Source organism: Ostrea edulis, chromosome 1 (assembly GCF_947568905.1).
Source record: "Ostrea edulis chromosome 1, xbOstEdul1.1, whole genome shotgun sequence".
NCBI classification, from domain to species: domain Eukaryota; kingdom Metazoa; phylum Mollusca; class Bivalvia; order Ostreida; family Ostreidae; genus Ostrea; species Ostrea edulis.
In genome coordinates, this window is record NC_079164.1 from 47,631,827 (window position 1) to 47,650,071 (window position 18,245).

Consider the following 18,245-nt stretch of genomic DNA (forward strand, 5'->3'; position numbering starts at 1 on the left):
AAACAAATCATTCCAGTATACATGTCTTTTGAAACTCTTTGTAGTAATTATTTCATGTTGATTTTGTGATTGGTTGTCCTCATACGTAGTACACAAATGAAATAACTCATTTCTTCATATATCATGATGGTATATACTTTGCAAATTCTAAAAGGGGGGAGGGGTTGGACCCCCACCCCCTCCCAATTCCCCTTAGATCCGTGCATGCATAATGGACACCTAAACTAAGAGTCAGTATTTATATGTTATAATGATTAGTTAATGGTATTTACAACTTACGTGTACACTGTACATGAATTGAAAATTGCTATAAATGTTCTACACAAATCAAGATTATCTTATTGTGTACTGCTAAGTTATATTCAGTGTGTGAGTATTGTCTAACATTTACTTCGAATCAGAATGTCTGTACATGTAAAAATTAAGAAATTCAATAAATGTGGGTTCAGGACTTGTTTATTTTTAGCTTTTTTTATTTTTGGTTTTTTGGTTTTTGTATGTTTTCCTCTTGTGTTTCAACAGGTAAATCAAACTGACAGATAACTAAAACAAAGAAATAAATGTCATCTCTTTAACATTAACAGATGTTATAACTCCCAACATCCAATAAATCCCTTGAAGAACTTAACCCACAAAAACAGATTGCATTTAAATTATAAGAGGATTTATATTGCAAAGGATTTATTATGTAAAATATACATATGCGAATCTTTCAGCAAGACCATTTATCATATTTGTATATTGAAGGCACACATTTTACTTATAAAAATAATGATTAAAAAAATCATGTGATCATAGAAATCCGACAGGTGATATACAGAAATCTCTAACAACTCTTGATGTCACACAACACACCTCATATTGGTTGCATTCACAATTCTCCCAGTAATAGAATCTTAATATCTTTTATTCTGACCAGAAATCCAGTTCAAACTATAATCCTGTAAGGATGACCTTGACCTGAAATGAAGCCTCAACCTTTACCAAATATATAATTGTGTTTTATGTTTCAAATTTGATAGGCAAAGTTAAAGTAGACCATTTCTAATTTTTTTTTTTATCAACACCTTTTTAGCTTCCGATATAATGCATAAGGCACAAAGGCTAAGCTCATTTGGCACCAATCAACCACTGATTCAAACAAGACGTGCTCAGATACTGCCCATGCCATAAACTTTTTTGGGGTACAAGGAGGTGCCCATTTCACCGCATAAAAAAGAAGTCATACAAAATCCAATATATAAAGACATTATATTTTCCCTATCATTATACATAAGAAAGTATTCCAAGTACTAGACCACAAAGGCATCAAAGTGACAGTAGATTATGTCAATAATGTAACACAATGTGAATTTCTTTCATAATAATGTTTACATGTTGATGGAAACACAGAAATTGATTGATCTCAAACAGTTCACAAAATCAAGTAGTATAATCACACATATACATGTAATAATAGACCTACAAATAATTATGATGCAATCAGTCTGCTACTTCTCATTACTACAAAATTCTATACCAATATCACAATTTTTATGTTTCTACAAGAATTGGCCCGATAGTATAATTCTAAGATAGTAAAATTTCACCGAGACAGTGTCATTGAGATCATACACCCCTAAAGCTGCTCTCTAGAAGTCTATGAGATCATACACCCCTAAAGCTGCTCTCTAGAAGTCTATGAGATCATACACCCCTAAAGCTGCTCTCTAGAAGTCTATGCACACATTATTTTTATCCTGATCCTAAGCAATCGTTGAATCGACGGAATGCCTGCTTGTCCATTATTATGACTGTGTCTATCTCTACATCTACAGTACAAATCTATGTACACTACTGACTAACCTGATTAGGAAATGAACACAGTTCTTTGTATGACTAGATCACTGTGTCATGGGGAACACTACAAACAGCTAAATGTACTAAGTCTCTCTTGATTAAATTGATAATGAAAGTGACTACCATGGTTTCTTTCTCTTTGAATCCTGGGTTGCGTTAGATCACAAAGTCAATTGATGACCGTTTTCCCTTATAAACTTAAGAAGATAAAAAGAGCAGGTTCCATGATATTACATATTAATGAAACTGTATTTTTTGAGAAATCTACAAAATTTGATGCCATGGAAATTTATGAAACCATATAAATCTGTAAATCACGGGGAATTAAAACCCTCTGGAAATATTAGAATTATACTGTAGCAAATCTATCCACTATATGGCCCGAATTTATGACCTAGAAGAAAGAGCAGGTAATCTGACCATGGTATACTACACTGTTGTCTATTTTTAACATTGACCCCCCCCCCCCCCCCCTCAATGCTGTTATGGTACTTAAAAAATATAAGTTGGACATAAAATGAAAGCAATAACCTGGTAAATGATTGTCACACACATCACAGTTAGCTTCCAGCTGAAGGAAGTTCTATCCAAACTTTTACATAATAATAAGCATGTGTAACAATATGTGTACCGGATTATCACATGTAAATCATACAAAAAAGCATTGATAATGCCACATTTTACATAACAACTATTCATCTCTGGAATGTCGAAATTTTATGAGATTCTGATTCAAGCTGTGTAAATTAACATATAGCAGTAAATAAACACACACAGAAAACGAATTACCCTATCAACCTTCACATGTTTTGTCTAGCAGCACCATTGACTACCACTAATCACGGCATTACATTCCCTATTAATGAGCAGAGAGCATTGAATTACCCTATACATACGAATGATGCTTTAAAATATGAATCATTGTGAATACATTCTACATGAATTTGTAAGAAAGACTATGCTTGTACTCTGAAAGTCAAAAGGAATGAACTGTACATCAGTCAGTCACCAGATATCTCTCTTATATCTCAATCTCCCAATCTTGAAGATAATGGGCACAGGTAACCCTGGAATGATGGGAATTTCCCTAAATTGGTTCCCTCTAGAATCCACTGTCCCGGCTGTACTGGTGCTCCACATTAATGCCACCCCACTGCAGAATCTGTTTGTCTGGATTTTCTTCCCATTTACCCAAGTCAACGTTTAACTGAAATGCATTGCATACAGAAATCAAAACACAATTCACAATAGATATGTTATTTCTAGACTTACAAAAATGATGAAGAAAACTGACTACATTTATTAATTCCATTGAATAATTCACACAGCCTGTGTCAAACCAGAGTTACCTTCCTTGTGGCATTTTTATTGGTTTCCTTCTTCTCCCATTGTTTCTGTTTCACTTGTTCTTCGTGGATGTGTGACGCACCACATCCCCACATCTACAAACAAATATCAATACAACTGTTGAATGCTCCCCAAACGGCACTTAACCAATGAACTACTTTATATGATATATGACTCACACAATGATCAATAACTGTTGAAATATTGTTGAAATGAAAGTTTGTTTTTTTTTCATATATAAGGTATGTGTTCTGAGTGACCTTGACCTTTAGAAAATGACCTTCAGTAACCCTTGTCTGAAAGCCATTTGCTTATTACTTATTTGTGTGATATATGATCAATACCTGTTCAAAAACTGTTGAAATAAGGAACTTTCATATGTTCTGATTGACCTTGACCTTTCCTAAATGACCTTGGTCCAAAAGTCCATGTGATCAATTTCTGATGAGAGACTTAGGAGATATGAACTCAGATGGACAGACAAGACAGCAACTACATGCTCCCCTGAACAATTTCGGGGGAGCATAAAAACACATTGTATTAAAGACTTTAAAGTCGTGTATTCTTTTCTCGAGCTACAAAAAATATCCCATGAAAATATGTAATTTTGCAGTGGTTAGCAGATGATGTATTGAATTTCTTGCCTCCATTTTGTGAAGAGCACAATTCACTCCGTAATGTTCCACAGAGTCAAAATCGGCAGGAATAAATAGCACCAAAGATCGACCCTCCTTCCCCAAGTAAATTCCTTTACGTAGGTCTCGTGAATACTCATTCCACGTTGTGAGGGGACCATTACCTAAAATATGAAATGTACACACTCACTAAACAAACTTTCAGCATGGAATCCTTGATCTTAATGCACTAAAAATACTCTAATTCCTACATTCATTATTCATGAATAGCTAATTATGTGTTTAAATAAAACCAGACCTGTCCTAACAGACTATTACTCCCCACGAGGCTCACTCATATTGGAGCATACCTGAAATATTGTATAGCTGAAGACCAGAAAGACACGAGTTTCAACATTATTCATGTTTCACCTGAATACAAGTTATGGGCCACAATAAATTCCTTTGACCTTGATATTTATCACACATAACAAGGTGAAACCAATTGCCCCTATAACAGATGGATGGATGAAAAAACAGACAGACATGGTGAAACCAATACATCTGAAAATACCAGGTGCACCGGTTTACATAGTAAACAATATCTTAAGAAACTTTTGGGCAAAGAAAATGAAATGCACAGCTTCTAAAAAAATCTCTGGACAAAATGCATACAGTACATGGACAGACAAGGTAAAACCAATAAACTCCCCAAACTTCGTTTGCGAGGGATATTAAAAATTATTTGATTATTTCAACCTTTATCATATAAATATTGAGAAGATTATACACAGAATAGAAATCTTTATTCTAATCAGAGTCCAAAAAGGCAAAATACAACAAATTATGAACATATGAAGAAAGATATGCCAAAAGATTTATTCATAGTAAAATATGGTTATAGTGAACCTCCAAGGCCAGTGAAAAACAGTTTACTATACTTTGTTAAATGTATATTCAATAAAATTTTCCTTACATTCATTTCATAGGGGAATAAATATCACGTCCCAATCAATGTGAATACATTATAAGTGTGTTTGTTAATCTGTATAAACAGGTTTTACTGTACAATCAGTACATAACAGGTTTTACTGTACAATCAGTACATAACAGGTTTTACTGTACAATCAGTACATAACAGGTTTTACTGTACAATCAGTACATAACAGGTTTTACTGTACAATCAGTACATAACAGGTTTTACTGTACAATCAGTACATAACATGTTTTACTGTACAATCAGTACATAACAGGTTTTACTGTACAATCAGTACATAACATGTTTTACTGCACAATCAGTACATAACATGTTTTACTGCACAATCAGTACATAACAGGTTTTACTGCACAATCAGTACATAACATGTTTTACTGCACAATCAGTACATAACATGTTTTACTGCACAATCAGTACATAACATGTTTTACTGCACAATCAGTACATAACATGTTTTACTGCACAATCAGTACATAACGTGTTTTACTGTACAATCAGTACATATGCTGGAACTCACTTTGCATTACTCTGAATATTGGAGAAATCTGGATTAACATAGCATCTTCTCCTCCAAACCTACTGGCTCCCTCTCTGCAAGTAAATCATCGAATCTTATCAATCAGATTTAAACAAATTACATGTCCAGTTCCTAACAATTTTGAAGACAATTATTTGATTGGCTGCAGTTATACAATTTTGGTACAGATTTTCCTGCCCTACCTCCATGGTTTATCCAGAGCCAGACAGTAAATGTTTCTGCCCTCAAACGAGATCAGGGTAATCGTGGGACCATGATAGGCAGAAATGTGGTGATGAAATCTGAAGGAAACAATGACACTGAGCATTCAGTGAAAAGTTGTATAGAGAATACCGGGAAATTTTCACCCGTTTTATTTTCCTTCATCCTGAATGGGTGAATTCAAAACTTACTCATTACCTTAGAGTAGCAACTTGGTTTTCGGCAAATTTAAAATAAAACAAAATTGCTTTCCAATATGTCTGAGCAAAAATACATGTAAAATGGAGAAAAAATTTCTAAACACTGTATGCAATATGAAGAACAATTACACAAACATGCTGTGATATATACTTATAGCAAACCATTGTGCCAAAGGGAGTTAAGTGCTTGCTACCTGTTATGAGAGAGGCCGTGTTCTCTGCTGTCATACAACAAAGTCCAGCTCTGGCAACGGGTCAGTTGGGCCTGCAATAGTCGGAGAGAAGCGAAGGTCACGTCACAGAGAGATTACGCCTTTAAAGACTCGTGAACAAGTGAATGAAACTTTTATGTAACATTTAAAGACACTGTGTATGTGAGGATGTTGGAGTTGTAGACAACCCCTTTATGGTGAGGTGTTGAGTTCAATGCATTTATATGTCGATCTGAAGGAACTTAGCTTCTTCCTTTACTCGCTTTTGCCAATGCTAGGAAGTGTGGTGATTTTGTATCTGCTAGTCTAAATAATTAACATTCTGTGGTCTACAAAATATGTGTATCTGAAAACACATGTAAGAGAGAGTTTGTACCTACCAATCACATGATAAAATGGTAGATATTTAGATGTGTTGTCCGATAGTAAGAGTTTGTACATACCTATCATGTGATAAAATGGTAGATATTTAGATGTGTCCAATAGTAAAAACAGAGTTTGTACCCATCAATCACATGATAAAATGGTAGATATTTACATATGTCTGAGAGTAAGACAAGAGTTTGTACTCACCAGTCGCATGATGAGATGGTACGAGTTGAGGAGGGGGTTCTTTTCGCTGGTTTTCTCCTTTTTCTCCTCGGCCTGGTTGTGGGTGTAGGACTGCGGTATCACAGTCGTCAGCATCCATAGCATCCCCATACTCATCACATATTTATCCTCCACAAATCTCTCCAGCTGAGGGACCTTGACTGTTTCCTGCAGAATCGAAATTATCATCAGTGACTCAAAGTATGCAAGATCTCTTCAACAAAATACTAAGTCTATCAGATATCTAGTTGCAGTCCGATCACTGAATGTTTCTAACAAAGCGATTGGATATCTCGTTACAGGCTGATCAAAGAATGTTTTTGACAGACCTCTTGGATATCTCATTTCTGACCAATCACTGAATGTTTTGGACAGATCTATTGGTCCCAATATCTATATCATTATTGACCAATCACTGAATGTTTCTGAAAACGCGATTGGATATCTCGTTGCAGGCTGATCAAAGAACGTTTTCGACAGACCTATTGGATATCTCATTTCTGACCAATCACTGAATGTTTCTGACAAAGCGATTGGATATCTCGTTACAGGCTGATCAAAGAATGTTTTTGACAGACCTATTGGATATCTCATTTCTGACCAATCACTGAATGTTTTTGACAAAGTGATTGGATATCTCGTTACAGCCCGATCAAAGAATGTTTTTCACAAACCTATTTGATATCTCATTACAGGTCGATCACTGAATGTTTCCAATAGACCTATTGGATATCTTGTTACACTCAGATCACTGAATGTTTTCAACAGACTTATTGGATATCTAGTTACAGGCCGATCACTGAATGTTTCTGACAAACCTTTTGATGGTAAACTTAAATGATCATCACATGTGCATCAACAAACACAGAGAAGTGATGATAAATGGAATTTGTAGAGAATTATCACTGTGTCTATGAATATGTAGCAAACAGAGACAAGTGTTTATTACTTTTCAATAGACAATCAAACTCACCACCTTAAAACTGAAATAAAAATGCAACATAAGAGTGAGCTTCATTTTGATCTGATGAAAAATATATGGTGTGATTTCCATGATTGATCTTCTATGAGATTATTTACCAGTTCTGAAGGCATTTTGGACCCTGTGAGGATCTGATACACCCAGTTGTGAACCCCACAGAACAAATGGGGGCTGTTCTTCTTTGACCAGGTGATGAAGTCATCAAATGTCATCCTCTCATTTATACCGAACTGAAAGTACAAGATAGAAGAAATGCATGAAATATTAAGTAGGCACGTATTATAACATTTCCTATCATAAATTCCTACTGTAAATGAGGAAATTCACATGTGAGGGTTATTATACTAAATATCTGATTACAAGATTTTCGTGTAAATTACCCCCACACGTAATTCCCATAGTTATGCAATTTATTAATTGATGATGCTCATCACGTAATTAAATCCGATGTGTTTGGTTCGCAAAAGATCTATGCATGAACACGTCCACGTTTACAGTATTTTGAAAATCCATCAAAGAAATTTGCATTTTCTACTAATGAACTTGAAAATGGTCAACATCATTTTCTAATAGTTTTCAAGAGCATATATCTAAAATAGCAGTACTGTGTGCATTTGGTATGTAACTGCAGTGAGGACGAGTATCACACAATGTCAAATATCCAACTGATTTTAATAATTGATGCCGGAGAAGTTCGTGATCTTACCATGCCTTGTACGACACCCTCAAACAGTTCATCATCAGTACTACCTTTAGAGTACGGAATCATGGAGGCTGAGAGGGTCAGGGTATAGGACACAATTATCATCTGTAGGGCGTCTGGAAACAGAACACACAGCTACAAACATTTACAACTCACAGTGGTGAGGTTTGGTGTTAACTTCTGTTGCTACACATTTGCTCAGAAACTCCATACCTATGCAGGGTTCGAAATTAACTTTTTCAAGCACTAGTCTGTACGGACTAGTAACTGTTGATGTTCACTAGTCAGCAAAGCATTTCACTAGTCCGTCCAGTATATAATAAAATGATCTTCATTTTATTCAATAGTATTTAATCAAATCAAACACATCACAGTTGCAAACAATTCAATTTCTGACACCTATAGAAGAAAAAGAGACCACCATATTTTATTTCGCATTCAAGATCTTCAGAAGCATATAATATTAACCTCCGAGTTAATCCTTTTATAAATGTCCATAAGTGCGTTCGAGATCGTTTTGGTGCTCAGATCTTAAAGTCACAAGAGTTCGAAATTTTATCAATAAAGTAAAAACAATTCACTCGATTGACCAAGTCATGAGCTATAGTGTTATGAACTTCTGTGTTAGAGTCACGAATGTCGAGAAAATGTGCGCACAAATGCGCATGTTCTCAGACCACACTACTTGCAATTCTTGCACCTAGAACACATTCTCGTGATGTGTACTCGGCGTTCAGAATCGGCAGGAATTTGACAATTTGTGCACGTTCGAAGAACGGCGGTCTCGAACACACTCCATGTGTTAGGAAGATCAGGCTGTCATAGTCATGCAAACACTTATCCATGCAGGTAATCAACCATAAGTTCAAACATCTAAGAGACTCAGACAAATCTTGCTAAAAATCTTTACCAATTCAAGATTGATTTCTGGATTTTCACTAGTCCGTACGGACTAGTACTATAGAGAGTTCACTAGTCCGACACGTTTTTTACTAGTCTCGGACTTACGGACATGAGTTAATTTCGAACCCTGCTATGTAAATGCAGAAATAACAAAGATTTGGACCTGTGTCACCAAATATCATCATTCAGCGCACATCATACAACACACAACCTCATACAACACACTATCTCATACAACACACTATCTCATACAACACACATCATATAACACACAACCTCATACAACACACATCATATAACACACAACTTCATACAACACACAACCTCATACAACACACAACCTCATACAACACAATCTCATACAATACACAAACACACAATATCATACAATATGCATCAAACAACATGCAACCTAGTTCACACAAAGAAAATTATCATTATGGGGAAAATGCAGTTTTGTTTCACAATGTGCCAAAAATGGATTGAAGGTGTCCAATGGTGGACATCATCAATCATCAACATCTCGCATTAGTGAACCAATCATCACCTCACATAGATAACCAATCATCACCTCACATTAGATAACCAATCATCACCTCACATAGATAACCAATCATCACCTCACATAGATAACCAATCATCACCTCACATTAGATAACCAATCATCACCTCACATAGATAACCAATCATCACCTCACATAGATAACCAATCATCACCTCACATAGATAACCAATCATCACCTCACATAGATAACCAATCATCACCTCACATTAGATAACCAATCATCACCTCACATGACTGTAAGCAATGATGCCCAGCGACACTGGAGTTAGAGGGAGGACATGGACACATACCTTCCTTAGTTAGGTGATCCTTTCCGCTGGCAAATAATTTGAAGTAGTACTGAAGCTGTGAGGGCTCATCATACAGTTTCAGTAGCTCTTTGCCAGCCTTTGTAAACTGTTCCTTGGTGATTCTTTCTCTTTCACTGCTAGTCGTCTGTCGGACCATCTGAGTGTACAACAATTTTCCAAACTTGTGAAGTGGACCATGAAAGGCATTCTGAAAAATTGTGAAGTGGACCATGAAATGCATTCTGAAAAATTGTGAAGTTGACGGTGAAAGGTATTCCAAAAAATCTATCTATAGCTATTTGTAAAGTAGACCATGAAAAGTATTCTGAAATATATAGAGCCATTATATAGTCTTGTAAGGTCAATGATGGTATTTCTATCAAACATCCACTATCCTACAAACTTTTAACAGAATGAATTCCAGTAGAAGCGTGTGATTGTGACTGTCACAGCACATTGTGAGATTGTCACTATCCACTGGAAGATTAGGGGAGGTAATCAACGTTCAGTTGGAAAAGTTGATTACCTTTCCTAATCTTCCAGTGGATAGTTAGCAACCGATTCTGATTCTTTATTTCCGTGAGCCCCCAACAAACGATATCATATACATAAATACAATTATACAAACAAACCATATCATATACATAAATACAATTATACAAACAATCCATATCATATACATAAATACAATTATACAAACAATCCATATCATATACACAAATACAATCATACAAACAAACAATATCATATACATAAATACAATTATACAAACAAACCATATCATATACATAAATACAATTATACAAACAATCCATATCATATACATAAATACAATTATACAAACAATACATATCATATACATAAATACAATTATACAAACAATCCATATCATGTACACAAATACAATCATACAAACAAACAATATCATATACATAAATACAATTATACAAACAAACCATATCATATACATAAATACAATTATACAAACAATCCATATCATATACATAAATACAATTATACAAACAATCCATATCATATACATAAATACAATTATACAAACAATCCATATCATGTACACAAATACAATCATACAAACAAACGATATCATGTACATAAATACAATCATACAAACAAACGATATCATGTACATAAATACAATCATACAAACAAACAATATCATGTACATAAATACAATCATACAAACAAACGATATCATATACATAAATACAATCATACAAACAAACGATATCATGTACATAAATACAATCATATAAACAAACAAACGATATCATGTACATACATACAATTATACAAACAAACTATATCATATACATATTAAATACAATTATACAAACAAACGATATCATATACATAAATACAATTATACAAACAAACGATATCATATACATAAATACAATTATACAAACAAACAAAAATGGAATTGTGGAGAGTGAATAGACAACAATGTTACAACGATGGACAATTTAGATTAAACAAATGATATCACACCTTATGAGAGTTTCGTAGCTTAGTATCATACAGTAAATTTTTTCCAATATTAATCAGTTTTTTAGTATTTTTAACACCGAGTAGTTTAATCAGTTTGAAAACACTGGGTTTTGTATAATAGAATTTCTTCACATATTTTTTTCTCAAGTCATCATATAGAGGGCATTTTAAAATAAAGTGGAACTCATCCTCTACATCATTTAGCTCACAAACAGTGCATAACCGTCGTTCTCTGACTATATTATTATGTCTTCCAACTTCAACATTCAGTTTATGAGATGAAGTTCTAAAGCGAGTAATAAAAGATTTGTGCACAGAGCCAATGGGTTTTGTCAAGTAAAACTGTAAACAAAAGTTATCAATCAAATGCTGATATAAAAAACCTTTTGGTGAATTTGAAATGTTTTCTAAAATTGTTTGTTGTAAACATCAATCGTACATTGTTCAATTAACTTGTAAGTATTATTATTTACATTTGAGACATTCTAAAGATAAGATAAACCTAGATTTGCCAGTTCTCTTTGAAAGTTTACAGTCCAACTATCATACAGGAAACTCATTCATCATAGCATGCTTTTAAGATACAGTTATTTGATTGTTTTAATTTAAACCAATACTTAAATATTCAAAGTTTCATTTTGATTGCTAGAGGAACTCTACCAAGTTTGCAGTAAACTAAATTATTGCAGGTTTTATTGTTTACACCTAAAAGCTTTTTACAAAAGCTTATATGCACCTTTTCAACATCTCGAGCTTTGTGAAAGTGTCTGACATTCTTCTCGATATATACTTTTTACATCTGCTCAATATTTGCTGCTTATACTGCTTCTATACTTCTTATACTGTTTGTACATCAGAGGTTTTCTAAACACCAGCGTAACTTTAGTGTGCAGAAAGTCCCCGATGTACAAGTAATCCCAGTATATACAGGTACAATTATAACCAACTTGCATCATTTCTGATTAGGGTTTTTTTTCTTTTGGAAGGGGAGGAGGTCTGATCTGCATGCATATAACATCAATAATCATATCCAAGAAGAATGGCAGGAAATAACAGACAATGATTATAACTGGCAAGGAGGGTTTTTCTCTGCAGCATTAAGCCTCTTTCTGCTGAATTAAATCTAAGGACATTCTTTTTAATTATAATAAGATCTATTTGCTTGTTGATCTGACTACATTCCTAGAGTCACATAAAGATTCCTCATTAGACTGCTCTGACAATAGCTGATGTACTAACAATGGCCAACATACTAACAATGACTGACACACTGACAATGGCTAACATACTGATAATTGATGAAGTACTGACAATGGCTAACATACTAACAATGACTGACACACTGACAATGGCTAACATACTGACAATGACTGACACACTGACAATGACTGACACACTGACAATGACTGACATACTGATAATTGATGAAGTACTGACAATGGCTGATGTACCTCGAATGTGGCTCTACTTAGTTCTCCAGGGTGTCTGTTTTTTTCGTCGGCCGTCAACTCAAGTTTCTGAAAGAAAGAGGTCATATTTTGGTGAAACTGATGTACTTTGCAACTCAAGAATCATTCAAACTTTTACTTTAGTTATCTTACCACACTTTATACCTTTTTATCCAACTCGTTGATATGGTGTATTTATTCGCTCAGCAAGCCTCTCAAATAAATACACCATATCAACGAGTTGGATAAACCAAATATCAAAACACACAATATAGATATCCTCTATATCTTTCATGAAAAAATTATAGTCAGATGAATCCAAATAAATAAAGTCAAATTAAAATGCTGAGAAAAACTTATTTTTCATTTTGCACACTTTTTAGCTCATTATTTATTTATTTTAAATCAAGGAATGAATCTAATATGGAACCAATTTATACAATATGAATTGGTTTGTGGCAGTTTATGCTTTATAAACTGCAAAGTATAAACTGCCCTAAACCAATTGTATAACATGGGTCCAGATTTGAGTAATTCCTTATGATTAATTTTTCCAAACATATTCAATGTAATTTACTTATGATTCATAATGAAAATTTTAATTTATTAATAAATGTATTATGATGCATGTATATCATTTCTAGGATGGTATATAATACAGTAACATCAACCAAGTTTACATCACAAGATGTGTTTGTGAAACACTAGCCTACCCAGTGCTAACAAAGAAACATAAGGAATTATACACATAACATGAAGGCCCTACCCTAAATAGTTCAGAAGGTATTGCCAAGGTTAACCTATTTTTAAAAAAAAGTATGTCAAACTCCAAGGTGAAAGGTACAAGGTCAAAAACTTTGGTATCAAACAAAAAAGTCTCATCACAAGAATGCATATACATGTATATGAAATATGAGAGCCCTATCACTCATTATTCAGAAGTTATGAGCAAGGTAAAAGTTTTGAAATTTGGGTCATACTCCAGGGTTAAAGATCATGGTATCAAATGAATGGTCTTGTCATAAGGAATCTATACAAAGTACAAAAGCCCAGGAGATATTGCCTAGGTTAACTTTTCTTAAAAGTAGGTCAGGTTTCAAAATGAAAGTCATGAGATCAAAACCTTTGGTACCAAAAAAGAAAGGTCTATAGTCACAATAAATGCACAAATGAAATATGAGAGCCATATTAATCACCATTGAATGAAAGGTTATCAGCAAGGTCAAAGTTTAGAACAGAATGCCCCCCCCCCCCCCCCCAATCTTCGATACAGGGGCATTAAAAATACAGATAAAATTTATGAAAAAAAAATCAAAATGCATTTTTACATGTAAATCTCAATTTCATGCACATGTATTTAAATATAAATTTGAAAATAACATTTTCCCCCTCCTATCAATTTGGAAATCTTATAGCCATTCGATGTTGATTTTAAAACTGCAAGCTTTCTTCCTATATGTATGCAAGGATGTTGAGAACAAATCAAAAGTGCTTACTTAGCACAAAAATAAGCCCAATATAAACAAAAAAAATAATGGACAATCAAGCATTGTTTGAATGTTTCATAAATGAGACTCTTCTTTTTTTTTCCCCAGTCGACATAAATAATGGAAAATAAATCGGTAAGACTGACAACTAAATTTCTCAAGAGCCTTGATGAAGGTAATATTTTTCACAGTTTGACAACTGTAGTACAGTTCATATGTGTAAAATGTTAATGAACTAATTTGTAACTGTGGCTAATGAACTCAAAGTGGCTATGGCAGACCTTGAGGGCCAGTTCATGTAGACTTACAGTGCATTTGGAGTCTTTCACAATCATGTTTGTACATTAATGACTCAAAATCTACACTGGAATTCCGTATTATGAACAAACCTAAAACAGATTCTAAAGGCATTTGAAAGGAACATGTAACTCTTTTATATAATTAGTATTAATTCCAATACAAAATATACTGAGCCATGATTCTAATACGTAAGCAACTGTGTAGACAATGTGTTTTAAGAAGGTATACTACGTCGTCATTTAAATTGCTGAGTTACTTTTAAAACATGAATGAAAATATAAATATCAGCAATATTTGTATATTCCTTTTAAATTTTATTGCCTAGCTAGGTAGCTTAATAGCTTAATGTGTTGCATGACTGCTAATCTGTAGATCACGGGTTTGAGTTCAGCAGGGGTTATAATTTTCCAGAATACTTTCTACTAAAACTGCATTTTTGGATTATTAAAGTAAAATTTGAGAGTTTTCAATTTCAAAATATCATTGTACATATCGTCCATTTTTCATTCATATTAAATTTCTCTGGTGTGTTATTCCTTCTTAAGGTAGCTCGATCCATCCTCATGTGATGTCATAACTTTTTTCAAAATCTTTATTTCATTAAAATTTGTGCATGCTTTAATTTGGAGAAATTTTATTCACAATGTAACATAAAAAAAAGGTAACCTATTTGATATTGAAAAGGTTTATATTTTCTATGCATGATAAATTGTCTGCACTACAAAAATGTTGTCAATTACTCCTATGCTGGTATTTCTCTATTGTATGTCTATTTACACAATGAAATCCTTAATAACCACAAGTAATTTATATATATTTATAAAATAGCAGTTTTTTGAAACTGTTTAATGTAAGATTTTAGCATTTTAACCAGTTTTTATGCATTTTTATCATGCTCAGCTGTTAACTAAAAATTTGCAATTTACTTATGTTGATAAAAATTTTGCTCAGAACAGTATGTCTGACATCTTTAAAAAGTTGGCAACTTATATATATTTTCTTTGGTTATTGATTAAATTAACCTATCAAATACAGTTTTTCTACTTTGAACCATTAGCCTAATTTTGATAAGTCTGTTAGTCACGTGAAGGTGGAGCTACTAAAAATTAGAAATGAACTCAGAGATCTAGTTAGCAACAATTAACGGCTAAACAATAATGCATCCTGTGAATAATAAAAAATAATAATGCATTGTAAAATGACTTGTTAGCAGTCCAACTGTAAACTTGATTGATCAATTTTCCTTTGTCAAATAACATTCAGATGAAACCTTCACAATACAAAGAAGATGGACTTCACTGTGTCCCTTATATTACAAGGGATCCAGGCGGTTATCTGATACAAAAGTCAGCATTTCAAATATCCTTGATAAGATTTTTGAAACTAGGAACATACACCTAAAAATCCTTTCAGCAGTCTTGACATGGGCTTTTAATCAATGCATTAAATACATGTACATATACTGTAGGCAGGTTCTAGACTTATTGGTTTTTATATCACTGTATAGTGTAAGATCACTTCTACTCTAAATAAAAATCAACAAGTCTAGCACTTGGATGCTAATGTTGGGACATTGGAAATTTATAAATTGATGATCAGGCTTGAGACTGTGGACTTTTTCCTGTCTTATTACCGTATGCTTATAAATATGCCCTCAAGGGCCCAGAATTGGTTTAACAAATCTAATACTAAATTTTATCTTATCTTATCTAGGAGTCTTTTAATTGAACAGTTATTTGCCAAACCTGGAAGAGTTTGATGAGGCTGGCTGAGTTAAACTTTGTGCTTCCAAATACAGATGATCTGGAGAGGGCACCACCTCCGTGAGATTCTGGATTGGATTTCTCTTTACCGTCATGATGAGTGTGATGGTTACCCATCAGTTGTCGCCCTTGCCAACTGTTTTGTTAGATGGTTATAATTATGACACAATGCTTCTGAGGAAATTATTTCACTTGAGCACAATATAATCTTCCTCCAGACTATCCATTCTGACAATTCATAAAATTAATTATCTCTGTTCCTTGCAGAATCTTTGATTATAAGTAATTTTACACAGTTTTTCTCGTGTCTGGGTAAAAACAGGAAGTGTACACAATGATCTAATCAACGCAATGACAACCTATAGCAGGTGCTCCCGAAAAATGAAAGTAAGGATACTACGTGGTGATATAAAATACTTCACTTGTTCACCAAACATATCATGGATTTATTTTTTTGGCATGATTATTACCCCTTTTGACGCAATCACTTGTAAGGTTTTGCAAGGTGTTCCAACGTCTTGAGCAATAACCCAGCGGGCATCTCGTACATTCAAAATTATACCTCAAATTGAGGCTCAAGTTAAAAAAAACAACCCAGGCCAGCGATTATAAAATTATTATGCCAGTCCAGTGAGTGACTTTTAACTAGATGACACTTTGTTCATTCTGTTCTTAAAATCCTTCCATGGCTTTCTACACCACCCCCCTCCCCATCGTTATTATTATTATTATTTTGTTGTTATATCTACTGCTGTTAAATTTGGTAGTTAGTTGGAGAGCGACTGCCAGAACGCTTTCACTCTAAAGAGTAATTCACTTACTCCCACACTCGCAAAAAATTGTTCTAAGTTGCAGATATATAGGCCTATTATGATAAATTGATTAACTGCAGGTGGTAATTATAAAGGCCCTGACGGAATAAGCAAGGTCGATATGTACATATGTAACTAAAGAAGAAAAACAACCTGCATGCATTTTTAACCAAAAAGAAAAATAATGATAAAAATGAAACCATGATATAATAATAAAGAATACCAGTATCAATGGTATACAGCTGTTTGTGTTTGTGTGTCGATGTATGGTTAATTAAATTTTTTTTTTAAAATCTTGATTGATTTTTCACCATGTGATTTGGACAGCCCAGAGAGGGTTGCAATTAAAATTAACTTAATTTTGTACCCCTTTTAACATTTCCGACCCTTAACTGTTGGAAAATAAAAACTTCATGAGTTTAAAAAGGAAAATGAATTTAGTTACATTGTATCAAGAACTGAACGTTTTAACGTGTGTGTGTGTGTGTGTGTGTGAGAGAGAGAGAGAGAGAGAGAGAGAGAGGGAGAGGGGGGGAGAGGGAGAGAGAAAGAGAGAGAGAGAGAGAGCAGTATTACAGCGGTAGTTAGGTACGTCGTCCCCTTTTCGATCATATAGATCTGTAGGTATATTGTCTAACCATACAGCTCATGTTTGTAACCAAAATTGTTTATCTGCTAGAGCTGTCTTTTTGTCAGTCTGCCTTCCTCTTTTTTGGTTAGACTGTCCGTGTCTGTCCATAACTGTAACTATGGTAATATATTTTAATCTATACAATATATGGAATATCAATTTTTAAGGTCAGGGTCAAATGCTGAATTTGACCCCTTCGAAGAATAATGTTTCAGGGGGGGGGGGGGGCTTTTTCAACAACGTTTATTTCCCGTTATTTCCTTATGCAAATAAAGATATGTTGGGTGACTGCCCCCCCCCCCCCCCCTTCCCC

The 18,245-nt window shown here is 34.0% G+C and overlaps 1 protein-coding gene across 1 annotated transcript; it reads right to left on the minus strand.

Moving 5' to 3' along the window:
• Positions 1–1,234: 1,234 nt before the first annotated feature.
• LOC125652138 (uncharacterized) lies at positions 1,235–17,494 on the minus strand. Its single transcript, XM_048881124.2, has 12 exons — positions 16,472–17,494; positions 12,943–13,008; positions 9,983–10,190; positions 8,228–8,340; positions 7,620–7,751; positions 6,522–6,707; positions 5,931–6,001; positions 5,518–5,616; positions 5,315–5,388; positions 3,831–3,985; positions 3,189–3,281; positions 1,235–3,046 (listed from the first exon to the last, which is right to left on the minus strand). The coding sequence occupies exons 1-12, from the start codon at positions 16,604–16,606 to the stop codon at positions 2,942–2,944; spliced, it is 1,437 nt and encodes a 478-aa protein (XP_048737081.1). The 5' UTR covers positions 16,607–17,494; the 3' UTR covers positions 1,235–2,941.
• Positions 17,495–18,245: the final 751 nt, after the last annotated feature.

Coding starts and splice junctions, on each gene's coding strand:
- LOC125652138 (XM_048881124.2), bottom strand. CDS start 16,606: ATGGGTAACCATCACACTCATCATGACGGTAAAGAGAAATCCAATCCA. Junction 3,986..5,314: donor AATATTCAGAGTAATGCAAA/GTGAGTTCCAGC, acceptor TTCATATTTTAG/GTAATGGTCCCCTCACAACG. Junction 3,047..3,188: donor ATAAAAATGCCACAAGGAAG/GTAACTCTGGTT, acceptor AATGCATTTCAG/TTAAACGTTGACTTGGGTAA.